This window comes from Camellia sinensis, chromosome 12 (assembly GCF_055761805.1).
Source record: "Camellia sinensis isolate YWXY chromosome 12, ASM5576180v1, whole genome shotgun sequence".
NCBI lineage: Eukaryota > Viridiplantae > Streptophyta > Magnoliopsida > Ericales > Theaceae > Camellia > Camellia sinensis.
Genome location: NC_138972.1, coordinates 107,044,869 through 107,071,350, shown reverse-complemented (window position 1 = coordinate 107,071,350; position 26,482 = coordinate 107,044,869). Strand labels below are relative to the sequence as shown.

The 26,482-nt window shown below is 30.8% G+C and overlaps 1 protein-coding gene and 1 pseudogene across 1 annotated transcript; one reads left to right on the top strand and one right to left on the bottom strand.

Annotated features, from left to right (window-relative positions):
- Positions 1–3,968: 3,968 nt before the first annotated feature.
- On the bottom strand, positions 3,969–4,689 carry LOC114287707 (receptor-like kinase TMK4 pseudogene; annotated as a pseudogene).
- A 14,101-nt stretch (positions 4,690–18,790) lies between these two features.
- On the top strand, positions 18,791–26,261 carry LOC114287704 (protein indeterminate-domain 12). Its single transcript, XM_028231145.2, has 3 exons — positions 18,791–19,925; positions 20,599–20,995; positions 25,208–26,261. Exons 1-3 carry the CDS (start codon positions 19,736–19,738, stop codon positions 26,088–26,090), a joined length of 1,470 nt encoding a protein of 489 aa, XP_028086946.2. The 5' UTR covers positions 18,791–19,735; the 3' UTR covers positions 26,091–26,261.
- The last annotated feature ends 221 nt before the right edge of the window (positions 26,262–26,482 follow it).

Below are 26,482 nucleotides of genomic sequence, written 5' to 3'. Positions count from 1 at the left end.
GTCAGAATCGGGGCTTCCTTCTACTCATCTTCTGCTTTATTGCCCAATCAGATCCTGTTGGTACTACAATAAGATTAGTCCTGGTCATCTGCAGCAAGATTACTTTCGCAATCCAAACCGCTCATCTACTACTCACTCTTCTCGTGGTGCTTCCTTACAAGGTTGTTCACAACGTCCAGGGAATCAGTCTAGATCTCTACCTGCTCATCGCACTACTACTGTTGCCTCTGAGGAGTTTTCTAAGCCTTTAGATCCAACTACTCCTGTCTTTTCCCAAATTGATGTTGAAGCTATGTTCAAACAGTTTATCACCACCTTTAGTACACCTCATTCTACTATTCTGTCTGTGACTTCAAGTACATCTCCCTGTTATTTTGACTGAGTATGTTGCAATCATATGACTTCTAGTTCTACTATATTTTCTTCTATCACTTCCTCTCCTCATATTCTCTCCATTCATACTGATGATGGTTCTCTTATGTCTATAAGCCATATTGGTTCTGTTTCCACCTCTCATCTATCCTTATCAAATGTTTATCTTATTCATAGTCTCACTTTAAATCTTATCTCTATTAGTCAATTATGTGAGCTTGGTCTAACTGTCACATTTTCTACCAATAGTTGTTTGGTACAGGACTCTCAGACGGGATAGATTCTTGGGATCGGCCGTAAGCATGGACGTCTCTATGAGCTTATTCATTTTCATGTTCCAGGCTCCACATCGATAGCTGCTCCTACATTTACTTCCAACATGTCTCCTTTTAATATTTGGCATTGTCTTTTAAGACATATTTCTGTTAGTCGATTGCAATATTTAGTTTCTACTGGTTAGTTAGGTCATGTCATTCCCGATACTTTGGATTGTTTATCTTGTCAACTTACAAAACAACCTATTTTATCATTTAATGCAAGTACTTGTGTTTCTTATGCACCATTTGATCTTATACATTTTGATGTTTGGGGACCATCCCTTACTACCACTATGGGGGGATCACGTTACTTTGTTGTTTTTGTTGATGGATTTTCACGTTTTATATGGTTGTTTCTCATGAAAAGTCGCTCTGAACTCAAACAACTTTATTACAATTGTGTAAGCATGATCTAAACCCAATTTTCTAAAACCATTAAAATTTTTCAATTTGATAATGTTATGGAATATAGGGATTTTGATTTTATCTCATTCCTTCAGCATCACGGTATACAAAATCAAGATCTATTCTGATGGCTCTATTGAGCACTACAATGCTCGTCTTGTTGCAAAGGGCTTCACCCAGGAATATGGCATTAATTATGAGGATTAATTATGAGGAGACTTTCGCTTTGGTTGCTCGGCTTACCTCTGTTCATAGCTTACTTATTGTTGCCGTTGCTCGTCGCTAGGGTCTCTTTCAGATGGATGTCAAAAATGTCTTCTTTAATGGTGATCTTTTTGAGGAAGTCTACATGCAACCTCTCCCTGGGTTTGCTTATCCGACTCATAAGGTTTGTAAACTACAGCGTGCTCTCTATGGTCTCAAGCAAGCCCCACGAACTTGGTTTGCTAAATTCAGTTCCACCTTCCATGACTTTGGCTTCACCTCCAGCTCATATGACTCTGCTCTATTTGTTTGGACCACTCCTCATAGCACCACTCTTCTTCTTCTGTGGATGATGTGATTATCACCGGTGATGACGTGGCTAGTATTCTTAGCCTCAAAAAATTTTCAATCGTCAATTTGAGATGAAAGACCTTGATACTCTCAATTATTTCTTAGGGTTTGAAATCTCTCACAATTCCACTGGTTATTATTTGTCACAAGCCAAATATGCATCCGATCTTCTGGCACGTGCTGGTCTTACCGATTGCAAGACTACCTCTACTCCCATTGATCCTCAGAATCGTCTCACTCTTCTAGATGGGGATCTTCTCTCTGATGCTATTCGTCATCGCCAGCTGGTCGGTAGTCTTGTCTATCTCGCTGTGACTCGTCCTAACATTGCCTATGCTAACTATCTTGTTAGTCAGTACATGTCGGCTCCCCACACCCCACATTACACTGCTCTACTTCGCATACTTTGCTACCTCAAAGGCACTATGTTCCATGGACTCCACTACTCTGCTCACTCTTCTATCGAGCTTCGTGCTTTTTCTGATGCTAATTGGGCTGGGAATCCTACTGATCGACGCTCCACCACGGGTTTCTGTTTCTTCTTAGGAGATTCTCTTCTTACTTGGCGCAACAAGAAACAGCCCCTCACTACTCGCTCTAGTACTGAAGTTGAATACTGCGCTCTTACTGACACTGCTTAGGAACTTTTGTGGTTTCGCTGACTCCTTGTTGATATGGATATTCCTTCCCTTAGTGCCATCTCTCTCTATCGTGACAATCAGCATGCCATCCAAATTGCTCACAATGATGTCTTCCATGATCGCACCAAACATATTAAGATTGATTGTCATTTCATTTGACAGCATGTTATACATGGCCCTGTTCATCTTCTTCTCCCAATTTCTTCTACTGATCAACCTACTGATATTTTCACCAAGGCTCATCCTCCTGATTATTTCAGTAATCTAATTTCCAAACTCAAGTTGGTTGATGCTTACCCACCTTGAGTTTGAGGGGGGTTGTTAATGTATATATTAGCTTTATACTTATCTTCTTGTATTATAGATATAGCTTATCTCTATTTCTCTCTATCTTTATCTCCTTGTATCTCTATCTCTATCTTTTTCTATACTTATCTAGGTTTGTGTTCAGCCTATAAATACAAGTTCTCCTATTGTATTCAATCAATTCAATATATTGTTTAGTTTGATTTTGGGAGAGTTGTTTTTGAAATTTTTTTCTAAAATTTTGTTTGGTTTGTAGTTTTTCTCAATAAAAATTTAAAATCACTTTCTCTTTCTTGCACATCAATCAATCATTTTTTCTCTCTCCTCTCTCTTTTTCAATCACTTTTTCTCTTACACATACCTACTCAACTACAACAAAATATCAAATCATTCTCAACTCTCAAACTCTAAAACTACTTTCAAAATATACAACCAAACAAACTAAAAACATTTCTAAATTCTCTCCTCACTTTTTTTTTTTTTATAAAAATCACTCTCTTAAAAACAAATCAAATACACGCACAGTTTTCTTTTTCTTTCAACCATTCTAACAAAATTCAAGTGGCAATTGGTGGCCAATTTGTCGGTTAGTTTTTTTTTTTAAAATTGTTTTAATGAGACAGAGATGATGGACATTGGAGAGGTGGTCGGTGATGAATTTGGTGATGTGTTGTCTGACATTTATAATTTTCCAGTGTAATAAGATATTTTCTTGTCATGGTAATTCATAGTTGTCAATCTGTCATTTTTTCTTGTCATTTTCATTAATGCAAAAGACTGTGAAGAACACATGAACGTACCATCCTTGGCAACTTGTTTGCCTCAAATATATAATAGGGAGAATTTCATTTCAATGTAATTTAAAAAATATATTTACATATTAATGATAAATTTTACTACATTAAAAAATAATTTTATAAATTTCCTATGTATTTAAAATTATTTTTTTACCTTTGCCTCTGAATTGTTGTTTCCCTATACAATAAACTAACCCACATATTAGTACGAATATTTGAATTGGTTTATTAGTATCTAATAATATAAGAATGACAATGAATAACTAATGTAGAACAATGTCACGTAAAGTGTTTATGGATAAAGTTCTAAAATGTGAAGCTAAACGGTTAGTCAAAAAAAAAAAAAAAAAGAAGAAGGATTGGGTCAATGATTTGTTCCGTATAATTTTTTTCCAAACAACCCTAAGTAATAATTAATAATATTTTAATTAAATAAATTTTGACCTGATCCATGGAAAATTCTATTTCCACATATCAAATTATCTCTGTATACATCTTTTCTCAATCTACACATTTAATAATTTAATTTTTATTTCTTTGTCTCAATCCACACACTTCACGTTCTAAATATATCCTTACATTCTCCATACACATCCTCTCCTTCCCGTGATTATCTCCAACAAGATCACTCCAAATGCAAAAACATCCACCTTTGTGGTCACTTTTCCGGTGGCTGTCAGGAAGCAAAAGATGATGGATCAACATTGAAATTAAGATGTAAACTTGGCAATTTTGGAATTACTTGATCCATGAATCTGGTTTTTAATGTGTGACTGTAAAATGAAAATCCTAAGAAAGTCTATGAAATATTGTTTCTTCTTTTTTCTTTTTTCTTTTTTTTTTTATAAATAAAAATATAAACTTAACCATATTCTTTCTAAACCATACATTAAAAGATAAAATATGTTCTATTCAATGCTTAAGAAAAATTTGAATTGGCTTGTTCACATATTGATAAATATCTAATTAATTCATATGAATGAAGTTGTGCTTACCAGCATACTCAAGTGCTAAATATCCAAACGTTCTGGCCAACCTTGTCTGCATCGAATGCTTCCCATCAGGGGCATTCTTAACCAAACCAAAATCAGACACCTTAGCTCTCATATCATCTCCAAGAAGTACGTTAGAGGGTTTCAGATCTCTATGGACGAAACTCTGCTGTGCTAAGCTGTGCAAATATTTAGCCCCTCTGGCAACATCTAACATTATTGTGACTCTTTGTTTCCAAGTCAGTGGAGAAACCCCCATTTCTCTATAACCAAACAGATGTTGTGCCAATGTCCCTTGAGCCATGTACTCGAAAACCAAGAGCCTTTCATTTCCATTGACACAAAAACCATGTAGTCCGACCAAATATGCTTGTGCCTAAGTGGCTGGTTAGATAGTGGTGGGTGAGATGTGTATGGAGAAATTGTGAGATGTGTGAATAAGATGGTAATTTTGTTAAAGGATAAAATTATGATTTTGAAAAAATTCATTAAGTGTGTGGAGTAAGGAAACTTGATGTGTGGAAATAGAATTTTCCCTGATCCATCGATGACCCAGTGGGGTATGCGCCATGTCTTGCTCTGGCAATTTGGCCCCTGGAGGAATTCTGGCACTGCCTTGATACATGATACAGATGATATAAGTGTTTGGAAGAAACTTTTTTAGTTTTTTTTTGGCTAAAATAGTACTAAAAGACAAAATAAGTTAAAATAGTCAATAAGATAAAATATCATATTAAATTCATAATCATTTCACTTTTTTCTCTCACAAATATTACATCTAATTACAAAAAAATCTAATCATCTTTTCAAATACAAAAATTTTAATATACTAAAATAGTCAAAAATTAAAATAACCTATTAAAATAGTAACTTCCCAAATGTCCACAAGATATGAGGCATAGAAATTGATGAGGAATGGGAGTTTAAAAAATTAAAATTTAAAAATTAAAAATAGGAGATGGAAAAATGAAAAATAAAATATATAATTGAGATGGAGTTAGAAAAACCATGGGACAAGCAAATTCCCTTGACAACTCAAAAAATACGGATAGAGAGATAACATGTGGACAAATTGGCATTCCAATGGACCATCCTCCTCTTCCAGCACAATGTTTGTAGAGTCTTTAATTTGGAGAAGTTATTTGGTGGTCGTAAAGTAATAGCAATGATTTAGATCATTAATTTTGATATTCTAATGAAACATTAATGACATGGTAATGAATAAAAAAAATAAAATAATAACAAATTAAGACCAAAACATGAGCCCACTGCCAACTCATTAGAGCTACTTTTAGAGTTAGAACTCCAAAACATTTTTTTTTGTAAAATAATACACTTCTTTACTAATAAGTTGGGACATTACGTAAGCTTGCCCAATACCATTGGTCCAACTCACACTTAAAAGTTGGGTTGGGTTGGGTTGGGTTGGCTTCTTTGACTGTGTTCTACAGTACAGTGGTCCAACTTACACTTCGAACTTTCATTACAATATCAGCCTAACACAGCCAAATCCATTGGTCCATGAGAAGTGAGGCGTGTGGATGTTTTTTTATGATTTTTTTTTTCCTCCTATAAAAGTTAAAAAATTAATGTGTTTAAAAAGGAAAAAGTTAATGAAACATTTCTCTCTAATTTTGTGTAGTAAGAGAAATTTAAGATATATTTTTTTATTAGCTAAGGTTTCTCAATATTTTCACAAAAAAAATTCAGCTCAGAGAATTTTTGCCCCGACTCAGAGAAATTTCAACTTTTACAGAGAAAATTTTGAAGAGAAATTTTAAAAAAAATTCTGTAAAAATTGAAATTTTCCTAAGTCAGAGCGAAATTTCTGAGTTAAATTTTCTCAGTGAAAATATTAAGGGACCTTAACTACTATGAAAATATTACATATTCTTTATCTTATAAAATCTTAATATCACGGACCTTAAAAAAAATTCTTTTAAAAAATTGCTAAAATATTTACTTTTTTTGTATGTAAAAAATTAATGTGACAGTTGACTATTTTAACTAATAACAAACAACTTAGCTTTAAATATTTTTTAAAGTAAAACACTAGTTGTTGGTTTTTTTTTTTTTTTAAGTTGTTCCCAAACAAAGAATTCAAATGCAAATGCAACTCCTTAATTTATTTTATTTATTTATTTTGATCTTCCAATAAATAGGATATTGATTTCAACGACTGTAAATCATAATATCACATGGATTCATGGTGGATGGGGTGTTCAGGATTGGAAAAATTACCCGTAGGCCCTGTTTGAAATATGTGTACACTGTTTATTCCAATAATTTTTAAGTAGATCCAAAAGTCTTACACATTTCCCCTCTCTCTCTGTTTTCTCTCATTCTTTATGTTTTTCTCTCCATTTTTCTTGCGTTTTCCTCTAATTCTCTTTGTCTTGTTCGACAACCGGTGACCACACATTTCTTATTCTCTTTCTTGCTCTAGTATATAGTCATCAGTGATCGATGACCACCATTGATTGGAATTTATCAGCAACCATCAACCACTTACATCAACTCGTTACTTTATCCTCATCGACGGCGAAGAAGATATATCAGATTTGAGTAAATCTATATGATATTCGACTAGATCTAAGCCAAAACTCGTTGCCAGAGTATAATATTCTTTCTATATCCATTATTTCCTTCGATTTCTCAATTTTTCTACATTTTCTCTGTTACACACGTCTATTTTTCTGTTTTAATGGAGAAAAATTTCAAATTCTGAGTAAGTTGTTTTTAAGTTTTAGTTGCAGGTAGTGAAAACTGTAAAATTTTATAGTTTCAATTGGTGCTAAAATGAATCATGCGTTAAAACTGTAAAAATTTCAGTCTCATAACATTCGTTAGAACTGTAAAATTTTACAGTTTCATAACATGTTTTCCAGCTTAATAGAATATTGCTTTGAAACTGTAACATTTTACAGTTTCAAAGCTTACTTTTCAGTTTGAACTTTGATCAACATTACAGATTGTTTGCTTAAACCCTACAAAAATTGAAAAATAATATAACTTTTTCACATTGTTGTTTGTTGTTATTATGTTTTTTAACTATAATTTCTCCATTTATTCTTTTCTTTTTTTTTTGTGGCAATATTCTTAATATTCTGGTGAGTCTCCGATGACGTTCTTGACATTTTCCAGTGACGTTTAGAACATTCTAGCGAACTCCCGATGATGTTGAATATTTCGGCCAGTCTTCAGTGAATATGACGGAAGTCATTGAGTGTAACAGCATTTTTAAAGTTATAAAAAAAAATTAAAAAAAAGGAGAGTTTTTGGTAACAATTAAAAATATGTAAGACTAATTGGAGCAAGTATTTTATTTTGGAATTAAATGGATTTTGAATTTTATGTATGAGACTTATTGGTAAGTGCCCCTTCAGGATTCCAGTGCGTGCGAACCAATACTTGAAGCCCAATATTTGTGGGCTTTAGCCTAATAAGATCACTGACAGACTGGCCCAAACATGTTTAGTTTTTCGTCTTCACTTGATGGCAACAAATCATATTTGCTATGGGATACATTTCACAATTTTATTTCATTTTATCTTTTGTGTATTCGCACAACAATTTTCATATATATATATCAACAATGATTCATCCCACTAAAAACATCACCACTAATAGCATTAATGTATTAAAAAAATAAAAAAAATAAAAAAAAATTACAACTCCAAGACCAAAACATCACATCATTCATGACGGGACCCACTGCCACCTAATTAGTGGGAGCACTAATTAGTGCTCCCAATCATTTTTCATATATATATATATATATATCGCTCATCATATTTTAAAAATAATAATAAAATAAGAAGGCTGATTGTATTTATGGAAAACCATGAAGGAGGTGAAGAATTCCAGTGACATATTGCAAAACCCTCTACTTTGAAAATTGTGGTTATGAGTGGAATCTTCTTGGAAAAGTATACTCTTACAATGACAAATTATACAGATAATACATTCAGAACGAGATGATGATGAAAATTTTGAAATTAGTAACTATTTTTATTTTTTATTTTTATTTTAAAATGAATTTTATTCAATCACATAATCGTTTACAAAAAAACTGCTAATATATAATTTTATGTTTCTATAGCATTACTCGGCCTTGTAACAATTATTATTTTTTCATTTACCTTTCATTTTTTTCCCACTGTACAATGTTGCATATTTTTAATGTTTGTCTTTGTAATGTTGTTGTTTTATTTACTGTGTGATATTGTCTACACGATATATCCTCGACTAAGTTATCTTTTGTCTTTTCAGTACCTAGCAATGGTGAATCAATATTTTTCACCATTAAAATAGGTGGGATAGTGAAAATCTCAACCTAGGATAAGGCTCTTTTATTCTTAAATTTTTTTGTCCCACTCTTTCAATACATTTCTAATCGTATAAAAATTTTAAGACAAATTTTGAGAAAAATGATCGTACAGTATAATGATTTGAGATATCAAAACAATCAGTGAGAAATAGGGCAAATATTAATCACAAGGTGAAAATTTTTGTATGGTGCAACTTTTACAGTATTTAAAAAAAAAAAAAAATATTGTATTCCATACATTTGTAAAATTTTTTGATCAACAGGCCTGAATTGTATCCCAGGACAATAAAAGATGAAAAAATTGTAATGATGCTATATGTGTAGTAGAGAGAGCGAGCTTGTGAGTGGTAAGTAAAAGCAAGAGAAAGAATCTAGCAATAGAAGACCCCGTGAATCAAGTGTGGCCCGCATTAGTTATTCTTCTCCCTCATCAATATGCTTCCCTGTATTATATATATATTTTTCTCAAAATATAAATTTGTATCATTTTAATTTTTAATATTTAAATTATTTTAATTTAGCCCTTAATGTATAAAAAATATTTTAATTTAATCTTCCAATCAAATTTAATGTCAAGGGTAAATGTGTAATTTTTAGATGAAAATAACACATATCACGTATTTTTAGGATTAAAAATCTAATTTTTTTTTTTAATTGAGTTTCTACATTTACTGAATGAATTTGGCTAGAGAATTAAATTAAAACACTTTTTATATATTACAAATTAAAATATAATTAACCAATACAGATATGGATGATATATAATATATATAGAGTTAGAGATATGGCAATCATGACTTCACAAGAATTATTCTGTAGCCAAAATAAAAAATAAAAAAAATCATCATAAAAGTAGATAGTTCCAATAATGGATTGATGAAGATCATGTGCAATGATAAATATCCCATCTCATGCCATGCATGCTACTAGTTTAGCTTGTTTGAACATGTATTTTCAAAAAAATTCACTATATATATCTATACTATAATATAAAATACATAATTTAGAGGGAAAAAAAATTATCACAATTTTGAGTATGTAAAAATAGTGTTATACATAGGTCATATGATTCTTAGATCTGCAGTGCCTAAAATACAAAAATGTTAGAAATTTTAAAAATTCTATTAAAAATTTTACCAAATGCCTCACATGGTGTGTGAGATCTACATAGGACTCAAATTAGGTGAATTTCATATTTATATGAGACATTTAGTAAAACTATTAATAAATTTTTTAAAGTGTCTGCAGTCATAATTATTTAAAAATTTTGCACCTAATGTGTGCCCTACACTTTTTGTGTAAATTAAAAACAAATCTAACCTTTCTAGTTTGATTTTGATTAGTGGCCTATGGAAGCTTGCCACATCATAAAACAAAGCTCTTCACTCCAATTGAGCACAAAACTTTTCTTAAAGTAAGAAAATGAAAATTTTACCCACCTCAAACAACTTATTAGCGAAGTATTGGATGTGATTTCACGCTTAATTCTAAATAATGTTGTTAATAAGATCTCACATATATATATGTATATCAAATTTTTATACTAAATTTACTTAGTATAGGGCACACATTACGTGCAAAATTGTCAAGTTTCGATCGGAATATAACACGAAATTTTTGAAAAAAATTACTAAAAAATTCAGAATTTTGTACCCTCAAGAGTCGTACTCGACTCATGACTGTGAGAAGGCAATATCACTGAAAAATTCAGAATTTTTACACTCCCAAAAGTTAAACTCGACTCATGACTGTAAAAAAATAAGACCATCACCACTGGGCTACCACTCACGGTGTATTGATATAATGCCATTTCAGTGATGGCAAAGGAGTGAAACAGAATATTTGTGCCTAGCATGTGGTTTAGTACTGACTTGTAAGACATAAATGAACCCGATACATTTCACATCATTTTATTGTACAATGTCCTAGAAACGTAAAAAATGTCCTAGAAACTTAAAAGTCAATAACTTTAAATTAAAAGTTCAACTTTTTCTTGTTCAATTTTTCAATAATTATTTTTTTTTTCCAATTTATTCATTTTGGCCTTATCAATAAGAATTAGGTTTTTCTATCGTTCAAATTTAAATTTTTAAACCCGTTATAAAATTTATTTTAATAATTTAAATCGTTTATTTTTAAGTACTTATGTGCAAATCATTATTCAAAAATTATATTGATTTAATAAAGCTAGCCTTTCAATATATTTGTTTTGAAAAATGGATTACACGTATAATTTTTAAAAATTCATTGTTTATCTTTATTAAGACAAATACAATGAAATTATGTTATTACGTCAATATAATTTTTTTCAATGATGATTTATACAAACGTCCTTAAATGAGATTTGTGACAGGCTTAAAAGCTCAAAACTAGACTATCCAATTCTCATAAAGGATTGGAGACAAGCGTTGTATGAAGAATAAGCAAAAGTTGTAGCAAAAATATTTATTTAGACATAAACTCCACACATGCACACAAAATGACATACCCACCCCCATGACCAAACAGTTAATTTGTATGTTCTCATTTTTCAAAAACATTCATAATTGTTAGATTAAGCATTGAGATTCCTTATACTCAAAATTTTATAGGAAAATGTTTAAAACTCCTAAAAAAATCTCAACAATTTCACTTATAATAATGTGAAATGATATGTATCAACTTTTGATCTACAAAAATGCTAGAGGTTCAAAAAATTCTACCAAAAGTTTTACCAAATGTCTCACATGGGTGTAGGACCCACATGGGACCCATATTGTGTGGGTCCTACACCCATGTGAGATATTTGGTAAAACGTTTGGTAAAATATTTAGAGTCTCTAGCATTACACTTTGATCTAATAACTATGAATACTTTGGAACCATGACTAAGGCTAATATTTCCATCAACATTAAATGTTTTTAAATCTTGAATTAAGTGTTTTTTTATTGCTAATCTATCCAGTAGCCACCTTCAATGAAATTCAAAATATGCTTGTTGGACCAGTTGAATTGAATTCCAAATATGCTCACAAAAATTCAAAAAAGAAATGTTTATTAAAAAAAATCAAATATTTAGCTTCTTTTTTTTAGTGGATTTTTTATTTTTATTTTTTTTATTTAAAAAAAAATTTCGGCCATGTTTGGTTTGAATTTGTAGAGTGATTTTGGAAAAAAATTTCTAAAAAAATTGTTTGGTTTGTAAATTTTTCAAAACAATTTTCAAAATTACTTTCTCTCTCTTACTTATCAATCAATCACTTTTTCTCTCTCCTCTCTCATTCTCAATCACTTTTTCTCTCACGTACATCTATTCAATTATAACAAAATATCAAATCATTCCAAACTTCCAAACTACTTTCAAAATACACAACCAAACAAATCAAAAAAATTCTAAACTCTCTCCCTAAAGCAATTTTTAAAAACTACTCTCTCAAAACCAAACTAAATATACCCTTCATGTTTGACTAATCTAGTAGGGCATAAAATTAAAAAAAATAAATAAATAATTTATTAAAGACACAAAAACAAAAACAAAAAGCAGTTAAAGTATAATTTCCAAATCCAAGCTAAGTAACAAGCACCTTCAGTTATTTATTCATTTTATTTGTTGAACCTTTAAAGGTGAACGTAAAAGAGGACATGAATAAAAGCCATGGCAACAGAAAATCAAAACATTGAAAGGTCAAAATAACCCACGTGGAGATATATTTTTTGAGTCCCAACATGTAGTCAAGGTGACGCAGATGTGTCAGTCGAGGTGTCACGTGTCCAGATCATGAAGCCGATATTATTTCGGCAAGGCCGAAGTTATCTCCAAAAATATCGGAATCCGAGATAAGCGGATAAGGGACGAGAGTCCTAGAATAAGGAAGGACTATAGCATGGATAATGATAAAACTCTTAGGGAGTTTATCTTTCTCTCTTGGAGAATTCATAATAAGCACTGAGCAAGAGTCCATTGAAGCTAGGCTTTTAGTGAGACAAGGATTGAGTTAACTATAAAAGAGAGGCACCCCGATGGGTCTAAGGTACGCAGTTTATATTCTGAACAGTGAGTTTAGCACTATTAATTATTTTTGAGAGATATACTGACTTGATCGTCGGAGTGCCCACGGTTGGACGAACCACCGCCGGAATCCTCTCTTTCTGTTGCAGGTCAGCCAGGTGTCATCTATTCTGCCAGTGTTCTCCAACTGAATACTAAGTTGAGTAGTGTGATCGGAAAATCACTCATACAACCCACCTACAATTCCGAGGATTTATATATATGGGAAATATCACATTAGTGGGATTACAAGTCAATTAGAAATATTAATAATTTTTTTTTGATTTTTTTTTCTTCTCTTCTAGTATTACTGGGATGTAATAACCCCTATATATATATATATATATATATATATAGGTTAAATTACACTTTGCCTTTTTTTTATGTTTGACCATTTTTTTACTTTTTTTCTTGAATTTTTTTTTTTCACTTTGATTGTTCATGTTTTAAGTTTTTCTCAATTTACTTTTAAAATTAACTTGGGCAAATTACACTAATAGTCTCTGTAGTTTGGGACTTGTGTCACTTTAGTCCCTGACTTTTCAATTGTTACACATTTGACTATGAATTTTGAATTTTGTTCCAAATAAAGACAATTGAACATATCATTGCTTAATTTCAAGGACAAAATCGTCCATTTGATAAAATATTAACTAATTTGACAAAAATAAATGTCAAGAAAATATTTAAAAAATTATTTCTACCCACAAAAAATAAAATTATGTAAAATTGATAAAAATTAATAAAAATTAGATGATTAATTTTTAAAAATTAATTTTTCATAATTATCATCCAAATACATAATAAAAATTAATTGGGTAAAAAAATAAATAAATGTCTAAAAGATTTATCAATTTTATATAAATTTATCTTTAGTAGCTAGAAATAATTTTTAAAAATTCAAAAATAATTTTTTGACATTTATTTTTGTCAAATTAATTTATATTTTATCAAATTGACGATTTTACCCTTGAAAAATTTAATAGTATCTTCAATTGTCCTTATTTGAAATAAGATTCAAAATTCAGGATCAAATGTGTTACAATTGAAAAATCAGAGACTAAAATGACACAAGCCCCAACCTATAGAGACCGTTAATGTAATTCACCCAACTAACTTTTGTTCAACATTAGACAGAAAATGTCACATCAATTGTCAAATGACATAAAAATATATTATATTGGAGTTTAAATTTGTGTAAGATATTTGAGTTATATATAATAAAATATTTTTATATCATATAATTATCAATGTATCATTTTTTGTCTAAGTTCGGTCATACGCTAGTTTTTAGAGAAATTAGAAAAAATTTGAAACATGAATGGGTGTGGGCCTAAGTAGGGGGAAATTTTTTTTTTAAGTTTTAAAGTAAAAAAAGGACATACATAAAGGAGAAAATTAGATATATAGCTATATTTATACATATCATGAGATCAAATATTAGATAAAAAATTTATTTACACATAAAATTCATATACAAATTTTATAAAAATGATGTGGCAATATCATTTTTATAAATAAATTTCATCTTTATAGATATTTTGTTTTAAAGTGACAGGTTCACATTGAGTCACATCATTCAGTATTAATTTTTTTATTTGTATATCATTACTCATATTATACGCTAAACAGAAACTCAATTTTGTGTTTAAATTTTGTTATTTTGAACAAAAAAAAGATTGCAAACAGAATTAAGATTTAAATATAGCCGTAGTGATTCATCTTAGCCATAGGAATTTTTATATTTTTTTATATTTTTTTCATATCTAGTAAATACTATGTTGGTAAGTGGAAGTTAATCTGGTGGTTAAATGGTCAATATATTTAATCTATCTACTCCTTTTAATTTGGGGTTTGGTAACATTCACTATCACTATATACTAGGATATGAGAATAATTGCAAAAAATAAAAAATAAATAAAAAGGGAAAGGGAAAGGAAAATAAAAAAAAAAAAAAAAAAACCATTTTAAAAAACAATTGAGGACATGAAATCCATGAAGATATTACAAGCTCAGCATTGAATTAATGAAATAATAATAAGAAGAAGCATTATCACACAAAAAAAAATAAATAAATAAAAAGAGATTTGAGCCTACTCCAACTAATATGGCTGTCTATTTCAAAGAAAATATACATGGTTGTCGCCTCCTACCCTCATCGACAGCATCCCTACCATATTAGTTTTAGAGCATCTCCGTCAATCGGATAAGGGGTCACTGCTGTGCGTGAAGCACAGCAGTGACTGTGGTACTTTCATTTGAGGTATATTATGATCTTATTTTTATGATCCAAACCGTTCATTTTGTAGGGTTTGTTGAGTACTTCATACCTACCAAAAATCATATTAATCGGATATCAAAAATTATATGATCAAATTGCATATTATTTATGTTATTTCTCAAAATAAAACTTATTATTTATTTTTTTGATTGTCGATCATATAGTTGTTGATATCCGATTAATATGATTTTTGGTAGGCATGAAGTACTCAACAAACCCTAAAAAATGGACGGTTTGGATCATAAAAATAAGACCATAATAATACTCTAATGGAGGCACAACAGTCACTGCTGTGCTTCACGCACCACAGTGACCCCTCATCCCCGTCAATCCCCCTTTTTTCTATTTTAAAATATTATTACAAAGTTAATTCTTTGTTTTAGAAAACCACTTTTTCTTTTACTTACCCCCGAACAAACTTTTTATTCTTTCTCTATTCCATTAACATATTATTTTCAATTATTTTTAACATTGAATTGTAAATTTTTTTAATAGTAAAATAATTATTACAAAAAATTCACAACAATGTGCAGTTGCACTACAAAAAAGTTAAAGAAGTGTTTTTTACACTTTATACTCCTTAAATATTGTCAAATTGTCTATTTAGTTCTTAAACTATCGATTGAATCTATTAAATCTCTAAAATATATAGATTAAAGTCTATTTAGTCCATAAACTATCGATTAAATCTATTAAGTTCCTGAAGTATTTAAATCAAACCTAGTCCTCGAAAGGATTACAAGATTAAAATATAAACTCATAAGTATTATAAATTAGTAAAAAAACTCTATCTAGTTAAAATTTTATTTAAAAAATTTATAACATTAATTTAAAACTTCACATCAGTAAATAATTTTTCTCCTGTCTTTGAAAAGTGAGCATTAGCTCTTATGGTGAATTCCTTTTATAAGGGTAAAGGTAGTTATCTATATTATTATTTTTTATTTATTTATCTTCTTTAATGGTTGCGCTTGCCTTTATCTAGTATTATATGTCAGATTTCGTTTATAATTTCTAATTGATTGTTTTGAAATTTTTTGCTAAATTTTGTTTGTAATTTAATTAATTTATTATTTTACTATTATTATTTGTAGCAAAATGTTATTATTTAAATTATTTAATTCTACTACTTCAGTACATCTAATATTCATATAATTTTATTGACAAAATTGATAAATCAAACTCTAATACTAATTTAATCACATTAAATAAAACATGTTTTAAAGACAAAATAAAATTTTAAGATTTTTTGTAATAAAAATTTAATTAAGTAGGGTCTTTTACTAATTTATAATACTTATAGGCATATATTTTAATTTTGTAATCCTTTCAGGAACTAAATATGTTTGAATTAAATAGTTTAGGAATTTAATAGGTTCAATCAATAGTTTAAGAATTATATAAATTTTGATTCATATATTAAGGCTTGATCGATAATTCAGCGAATAAATAGACAATTTGATGAGAGTTTAGAAGTAAAAACTGTAATAAAATCCAATTTTTATTTTAGATATTTATTTGTTTTTCCATATTTAGGGAGCTATACACTCCCTACAAATAGGGGTGACTGTAGCAACTCTTTTGGGGGGTTTGATAAGGGCAAGGGTGTACGCGTTGCGGTTTGGACTGTTTGAGAGTAAAATTACAAACTTAATAGCGGGTTAACAGATTAGCGGATTGACAAATTACAGTTTGGGCGGTTTTTGACGGATTGGCGAATTAAAAAATATTCTAACTAATTATTATACATTTGCATAATATATAATACTAATTTATATAATATTTTTTAGATATATAACAGAAAGTAATTTTACATAATATGTTTTATATATATAATCATTAATTTGTAATAAATTTCATATCTTAAATCTCTCTCACAGTCATTTTTAATTGATATTTCATTTAAAGTTAAAAAATATATATGTATTAACTATAGCAGAGCGGTTCGGTTGGCGGATTATAAATTTTAAAATTTAAATTGCGGTTAATGGTTAGAGCAGTGTGGATTAATGCAGATTGATGCGATTTTAGCGAATTGAGCTGTATTTTACACAGCCCTAAATAAGGGAATTGCGGGGGGGGGGGGGGGGGGGGGGGGGGGGTGGGGGGTGTTTTTTCACCAAAAAAAAAAATCTTTATTTTGGCTAAAAAGTAATATAAGGGAGTTGATGAGGATGCTCTTAGAGTTGTAATTGAATAAAATAAAATAAAAAATTTATGTGAAAGATAATTTTTGAAAAGTATTTATCATAAAATATATTTTCCTTTATAGCTTTTGTTGTTGTTGAAATTTTTAGAAATAAAAATTTAAAAATAAAATTATTTTTTATGAATCAAATATTTTTATTATCAAAGTGTCGTCATTATATTCTTAGTGACGAAATTGGACATTTATTAATATTTTTTAAAACCAAAATTTGTGCCCAGAAATAAACTTTTTTAGGATCAAATTAATTTATGTCTAGAAGCGCATTTATTAGTGACATTTTCAAAAAAATTTAACTAATTTTTTTTAAAACTTTTCGAGACAACCTTTTAACGATTATTCTCGTGACGATAAAAATTAGTTTTCAAATATTTTTTACAATATAATTTTTACTTTTAAAAACAAAAATTAATTTCTAAAACTCATATATATTATAGTGTTGTATAGCATTTCCCTTTAAGTTTTACCATCGTTACCACAATTTTAGCAATCCGAAGTTTTTAGACGAATTATTAAATAAAACCTTACTTAATTAAAACTTTAGAAAGTTGGAGGCTTTGACAATAAGAAATTTTTTTTGCAAATTAACTTAATGGTTGAGCCACCTAATACTACAAATGTTATTACTCTATTTTTACTAAAAATATAGAAATAATGAAGATTATTGTTAAATTTTAGCTAGTTATAATAAATTCCTTTGCATTTTCACAATTATAATATGAATATTTTTATTTCATATATATACATGTTGTATTTAAAACTATCTTCCTAACACGACCCTATACTCAAAATAAGGTCCTTTTGGTATTTGGGTGTTTTATAACAGGAACAATGGAACAGACAGAAAGTGCCAAATTCATCATTTTTCTTATTAAAAAAAGAAAAGAAAAGGTGTTATAATTTCAGAAAAAAAAAAAGAAGTAGAAAAAGCTTAGAATGTAGGTCTCCGATGGCTCTGTTGTGCGATAATTTGGATCCATTTCAAATTTTATTTTAATAATTTAAAAATAGATTGGACATTAGTAACTCTATTTTAATAATTTAAAGATAGATTGGACATTAGTAACTCGACATGGGCTCAAACAACCATATATAACATATTAAGATATAGGGCAATGGTAGAGGGCCACAATTTTTGTGGCTCAAATGGTTCAAAACTGTCAAAACGACGTCGTTTTGAGCACAAAACATGCCAAAACGACGTCGTTTTGGCAGTTTTGAGCCATTTGAGCCACACAAATTGTGGCTCTCAAACATTATTCTAAGATATATTAGGAATCTTAAATATTCTATCAAATATTTTATCAAACCTCTTAGTGTGAGACCTACACATACATAGATTTGTGTGAATCTCATCCATATGAAAAATTTAATAAAATATTTGACATAATATTTAAGATAGATAGCATTCCACCGGATTCCATTCACGATTCATCATCAATGGTCAATGTTGTGGTCTACAACACGGACTTTAAATCCCCACCGTTGATCTAAATTTTTATTTTTGCTAACTTTTCTGTTTCTTAAAAAAATAATAATAATAAAAAAAAGACATCAAAATTGAAAATATGATGACTCGTGAGAATACTACTTGAATTGAGTCAGTTGCGATTCTTCCTGGTCTTTACTTTGCTTGGCCGCATCCACCACACACACTCTCTCTCTCTCTCTGTCTCTCTCTCTCTCTCTCTTGCAGAATTCTTAGCTTTTTTTTTTTTTTTTGTTTATGGGTTTTATAGTTTCTTTTTTACTTGGGGTTTCTTTCGATTTCTTGTAATTTTTTTCAAGTACTCTAATTTGTCACCCTCCTTCTCCCCGTAGTCTGTCACTGTAATCATCACCTTCTGTACACACCATCTCTACTACTAGTGAAACTGATAATGTTTCTTTTGAACACAATCTCTTTCTTTTTGGGTATATGGATATAATAATAGCTACAAAAGGATGAGATTATTGGGTGGTGGTGGTGGTGGAGATCAGAGAGCAGAGTATTGAACAAAAATCATATTCTTGTCTGTTGTTTCCATGTTCTTGATTGCTTGGGTGGTGGTGGTGCGTTAATTAAGAAGAAATTTGAAAAAAAGAGAGATATCACAATTTTGTTTGCAGAGTTTCTCAGAGAAACTCAAAATCCATTATAAGCCATCATCTCATCACGAGATTTTTCCCCTTTGCCACCCATTGAATGATATGCCTATCTGTAGCCAAGTGTCACTGCCACCTGTTCTTCATCAACAATCCACTGCCTAGTTGTATCCAAATCTTGGACTCTCTCTCTCTCTCTCTCTCTCTCTCTCTCTCTCAATTGTTGTTTTCTAGCTCTTGTTGTTTTCTTTGAAAAAGTCTGAAGTGGGTTGTTACAACAAGAGCTTGATAGTGCAATAAATCAAAGAAATACAGAGATCAGAGAGAGTAGTAGAAGTAGTAGTAGTAGTAGTAGTAGTGGGTTTGTTTTGTTTTTGTTTTTTTTTTGTTGGAGTGTTGTTGTTGTTCTTCTTCAGAAGCAAATGTTTGTTGCAGTGACGTCTAAGTCTAACTCAACTTCTTTGTCTGAGGAAGCTAATAATAGTGTTTCTTCTTCATCTGGGACTAGAGTCCACCAGGACTTGAGTTGCCTAAATCCAATGGTTTCAACCATTCCCCCTCCACAGCAGCCACAGAAGATCAAGAAGAAGAGAAACCTCCCTGGAAACCCAGGTAACATTCATTCTGTAACTTCAATCTGGTTCATAGTTACATATTAGAATTTGGGACCTCCGTATACCAGCCGATACCGTCCAGTACAGATCGAATACATTCCGGTACCACTATTTAAAATGATTATGTGGTTTTGTTTTCATAATCTATTCTCTGAAAAACACTAAAAAATAATTTGATATAAAAATCAAGAAATTCATCGTTTTTATATCGGTTGGTTTTCAATTCATCGCAAAAAAGGAAAAAATCATATGAGAATATGCGTTCCTTTTTTTTTTTTTACCAAACTAGTTTTTAAAAAAAATTCAGAAATAAATTTGAAAACTTAACCAAATATGCGCACGTCTTAGAATTTGTTTTTTAAAAACAATTCAAAAACTAATTGATGAAAAAATAAACAAAAACAAAACTCATTATTTTCGTATGATTTTATCTTTTTGAAGATGGGAATAAATTTTTTTTTTAATTCAAAATATTTTTTTGATGTTTATTTTGTCAAACTAATTTACAATTTTTTTTAATTTAAAAAAAATAAGTTCTGGCGACCAAATCAAACACCACCAAACTTAGTTTGTAGTATTTTTTTTCAGATTTTGAAAACAAAACCAAACCTATATGATTTCACCTAGATTCCATGTTAGTATATAGTACTTAAATTTTGAATGACTGGCAGACCCAGATGCAGAAGTGATATCATTATCACCAAAGACCCTTATGGCTACCAACAGATTTGTGTGTGAGATCTGCAAGAAAGGATTTCAGAGAGATCAGAACCTTCAGCTTCACAGGAGAGGACACAACCTTCCATGGAAGCTGAAGCAAAGAAACAACAAAGAGACTAGAAAGAGGGTGTATGTTTGCCCAGAACCTAGCTGTGTTCATCACCACCCTTCAAGGGCTCTTGGTGATCTCACTGGAATCAAGAAACACTTCTGCAGAAAACATGGGGAAAAGAAATGGAAATGTGAGAAATGCTCTAAGATCTATGCTGTTCAATCTGATTGGAAGGCTCACTCTAAAACCTGTGGAACAAGGGAGTATAGATGCGACTGCGGTACTCTTTTCTCCAGGTAATTTTCTTCTTCTATGGTTTTAAATAATGATATTAGAATATATCAATCTTGACAATACAGGCACATTTTGGTAATAGGTATACTATCGATTGATACAATCCGTATTGATCGATATTTAAAATCTTGTTTTCTTCCGTGTTCTTGTTTTTTTCCTTTAATTTATTTTTGGTTTAGGATTTGATGGTTTGAGTAACAGAAACATCTCTTTATAAATACAATAAAATTGGGTACATTTTATTCTCTTTAACCTCACAGAAACAATCTCTTCATACTTGTGCATTGCATCACTTCTTTTTTTTAAATTTTCTTTATGTTCATTAGCTTTCTCCTTTCTTACATTTAATTTGAATTTTTTTAAAAATTTAGGTTCGAGTCATGGAAAACAGTCCCTATGAATAGGATAAAACTGCACATGTCTTATGCATATATCTTGTGATAATCAATTTTAAACTCATTCACTGAGTCTTTTTATTATTTTTTATCTTTTTAATTAGTTTTTTAGGGATCTTTGCTGTCATGACTTTGGACTCTAATGTGGCTGATATTAGATGTTTGTCTTTTGTTAAAAAGTGGGAAGAGACTCATGCATGTGTTCTTATGAGGGGAGGGGAGGGGTGTGTTTGGCTTTTGTTTTGAGTGAATGATGAGTTTTGTTGTGTGGTTGTTCATTCATTCTTACACAAGAGTGGTAAGCTTTGCATGGGAATATATCAGTAAGCTTAAATGCATTTGGCAGAGGGGGAAGGAAGGGGGTGCATGAAAGTGGTCGCCATTTAATACAAGTGTCTGTCACTGATGTGATGACATCTCATTGCCGAAACTGAAAACACTAATATCTCTGAAACCTAAATCTGCAAAGTCCTTCTTTCAAAATTTTAAGTAGTTAAAAAAAACAAACATGAAATAAAAAAGAAAATTAAGATATATAATAAACTTTTGTTTTATTTATCATACTCTTAATAGGAATGCATCTTTTTTTTTCTCTCCATATTTATCTTTTTCTTTTTGGGGGTGATGAAGCAAAAGCTATTTTAGGCATGTTTGGTTTAACTTATTATAAATTAAAAATTGATGATTAAATGCAGAAATTAAAAGTACTTTTGTTACTTTCAATCATTTTTTTAAAAAATTTAAACTATTTCTGTTTAATAAATTATAAACATAAATTATATCAAACAATTATATTTTTAAAACAACTATTTAAAAAAATTTAAACAGCTCATATGAACTACACCAAACAATCCCACCATGTCCATAAGAAAGATGACACTACCTGCATTTTTAGGTGGTTAATGAAATTGGGTTACGCTAATAAAGCTTATTTTGGAAAGTAGAAAAAAAGCCAATTTTTTAGTTTTTTAGAAAAAGTGTGTAAAAAAGTAGAAATGTGATATGACTCAAATAAGTCAATAAACTATCTTTTTTCTTAGTTGCCAAAATAGGCTCAAGTGTTCTTAGCTGAGGATAAATCATTTATGTCTCATTTTCCTATCTCATATCCATCTCACATTATTATGTCATCAAAATCAATAACTAGATAAGCATGGATCAATAATGGTCTAAGAAGTGGTAATTTTTTTAAAACCTTTTGGATTATTTGTAAAAAAAAATTTAGTTTTAATTTGAATAAACATTAACATTTTTCATAAAATTAAGGCTTTGGAATAAACAAACTTTTCTTAATAGCAAGGATCCTCTAGAGTGATTTTTTCCTAAAATTTCCTAAAGTGCTATATTGTGTGGTTGAGATTTATTGGCAAGTCACATCAGAAAAATTGATGTGACTTGTCAGTAAATCTCAACCACACAATGTAGCACTCTAGGAAACTTTAGGAAAATTTCACTCTAGAGGATCCTTGGTGATTTACTTTGCTTACTTTTGGTAGTAGTACTGATTGATTGCAGTGTAGTATCAAAAACAATATGATGAAATTCTGGTCTTGTCTAAGAACCAAGTTATAAGAGCAGATAGATGGTTGATTCGTTCATTCATGGTTTTGGAGAATCTGTGATCATATCGCCATGGACCATATGTCTCATGCCCATTATTATTCAGTTTTCAGAGCTCTCCTCTGAATCACTCTGAGTTGCATCATTCATGATGATGATATATCATCTGATAAATCTGCAAATATATCTAATCTGATTGTTGAGTTCTTTTCCTTGTTGCCTCATCATGTAGAGAAAATTTTCAGTACTCCTATCCTATTTGGTATTTTATTTGAAAGTTATTTGTTTAAATAGTATAATTCATCATGTTATGTTGATATTTAAAATAACAGCAATGCTAGGTATCAAGAAAAATCTTTCATGAAAATAATCATGAAAGTTTTGTAACCCTTGGATTACGCTTAGAATAAAACACCACACACTAATCAAGGTAATCCAAGGATCATAACTCTTTCATGATCATTTTCATGAGAAAATTTTCATGATCCCTAACTTTTCTCTTAAAATAAATAAGAGAATCATTAAACATTGGTTAATGGTAGAGAGCATTAGACTAAGGCCTCGTTTGGCAAGAGGCTATTTTAGCCAATTAGCCAAAAAGTTACTAAATTAGCCAAAAAGCCAACAACCCATACCAAAAAGTCAAAGATTCTCTTTTCTCTCTACTTTTTGCACATCTTTTCGTAATTAGTCAAAAAGTCATCACAAACATATAAGTTTTTTTTACCTACCTTTTTAGTCAAATAGCCAAAAAGTTACTAAATTAGCCTGTTCCCAAACGAGGCCTAAGAGTAAGGTTACTTTAATAATTATCTCACATTGAGGGGTCTATTTGGTGAATCCTGACTTGAATTCATGCATGAGCTCTAACTTCAAAAAAAAAAAAAAAAAAAAAACATTTTTCTATTCCATTTACCAATTTCTTGAAAGTTCAAGGCAGCATATCTATGCCCACTTTTTTTTTCTTTTTTTTTTTGCATGCACATCAGTCAATTGTTCCCCCCCCCCCCCCCCCCCCCCTTCTCTCTCTCTCTCTCTCTGTATAAAACACATTTAGTACACCATTATACTTTAACTTTGACCCACAAACTTAATTCCTACTTTGTGTTATTGTAAGCTTTGTAACTTGTTGGTCCCTATCCAATTCGCATGCATGACTTTCTAGCTAGCCCAGACCTATCTCCTACCCTTCTCCCTGAAAAAAATAAAAAATAAAAAATTACCACTAGTAATATTGTTGCAAAATTATCACAAATTGATAGAAAAATTTAATAATTTAATTCTTAACATTTGTAAGATTTATCACTGATTTGTAATTATTTTTTTAAATATACACTAAAAAAAACTAGAGAATCAAAGAATGCTCCTAGTCTTGCATCATCACTATGCTCTCATGACAATCCTATGTATACACCAAACCAAAGACTTTTCTTGCCAAAATTTCTAAAGAGCTTTCTTATTTATTCACAAAATATATTTGTTATATATACACACCAAAGTACATTTTTCCTATTACCCATAAAATTATTTTTTATTTGAGTAATGACGTCATAATTAAATTTTATACTAAATTTGTTTATTTTCTCATGTGTTATAAGTGTTTTAATATAATGTACCTCATCTTTCATGTATTGAAGTTGCCACGTCAATAGACTACATATATTTTTTTTTTTTTTGAACGGCGTCAATAGACTACATATATAATAATCTTTTGCCATATCAATTAGATAATAAATAAATTTAGTATAAAGATTTGGGTATCTAATAATAATCTTTTGTAATTTTTTTATTTTGTGGGATAAATTCAATTCTACTATGAATAAATAAATCAATTACAAAATCAAACACTGAAAACATGTTGATGGAAAAAAAATTATAGGATAGGATGATTCACTTATTAAAAATCTTATCCGTGTACTTATTCCAATAAATTAGTAAAATCTAATAGAAGCATACTCATTTTTTTGTCCATTTTGCAAAACTGAATGATTGATTTTTTTTTTTTTTTTTTTTTTTGAACTGAATGATTGATGAAACAGCCTTTAGGTTTGTTAAACACCTACCAAAAAAAGGAAACTTTCTCCCCAAAAAAATTCTGTGTTTAGTCATCTCTCATTGGCATATATTTTCTTGTTTTGTAATGTTTCTGAACTAAAACAATTCTATCTTTATTGTATATGTCATATCAAACAGGAAAGATAGCTTCATGTTTCTGAACTAGAACAATTCCATCTTTATTGTATATGTCATATCAAACAGGAAGGATAGCTTCATTACCCACAGAGCATTCTGTGATGCCTTGGCTGAAGAAAGTGCTAGGCTCTCAGTCGCAGCTAACCAATTGGGAAACCTAACTCCCCATCCCTTCCATCTCCTCCACCACCCTCCTCATAGCCCACCTAATCTCTTGACTTTCTCATCCCACCACCACCACCAACCACCACCACAACAACAACACCAACACCACTTCCCAAATCCACAACAACAAATTCACATCTTTCTCAATCCATGGGACCCACCTCAAAACCCTAACCCTAACCCTAACCCTAACCCTAACCCTAACCCTAGTCCCCTCAACCAAAACCCACTTCATATCAAGCATGAACCTGTCCACCTCCCCATCCCACAACCACCACCACAACAACAACAACAACCCATCTCTTCCTCACCATTTTTCCAACCACCACCAACCCACAAGAATATGGCCACCTCACCCTTCCAAAACCTCCATGTCAGTACACAAGCCACCTCAAACATTGCCACGTCAGCTGACCTCTCAGCCACTGCACTCCTTCAGAAGGCTGCAACAGTTGGCTCACAGACAGTTGGCCACGTGGCATCTACCATGTCTCCGGAGTACCACCTGGGCTTCACGTCGGGGAATATTGCCACGTGGCAAAAAAGTGACAGCCTGACCAGAGACTTTTTGGGTCTAACAGGAGACTGTGATGATGGGGGTGTTGACGTTAACGTGAACGTGAGGAATCTGCTATCGTTCACGGGGGGCGTAGAGTTCCCAGCAGCAGCAACATATAATGAGCGTGACCACACACTGTTGAAGGCCCAAGCCCAAGGCTTTGGGTTTGGGTTTGCCGAGCCTCCTCCTCCTCCTCCTGCCTCGGAAACATGGGGGAACTGTTGAAGCCTTTTGTGTACAAGAGGGGTAAGACGGTCATTTAAGACTCTACCCTTCTCAAAATGACCAAAATATCCCTTCTCAAGAAGGAAAAACCCAAAAAAAAAAAAAACTTTTGTCACTTATTTTCTCTGTAATCTTTCCTTTACATATAATTTCATATCATGTTTTGTTTTTTCTCCTGTTTCTTTTTTCTTTTTTTAAGTTGGAGTAGTCACTTTATACTGGGTGTGGGTGGCTGCTGCGCTTATCTTTTACTTTTTGTTTATGAATTTGCATTTCATTTTTTTTATTCCTTATGCAAAAGGTTGAGTGTACACAACATCTAATTTTTAGTAAAGCATATAGCGAGGTGAGAATAATGTTGATAGAAGATAGAGTGTTCACGGATTGTATTG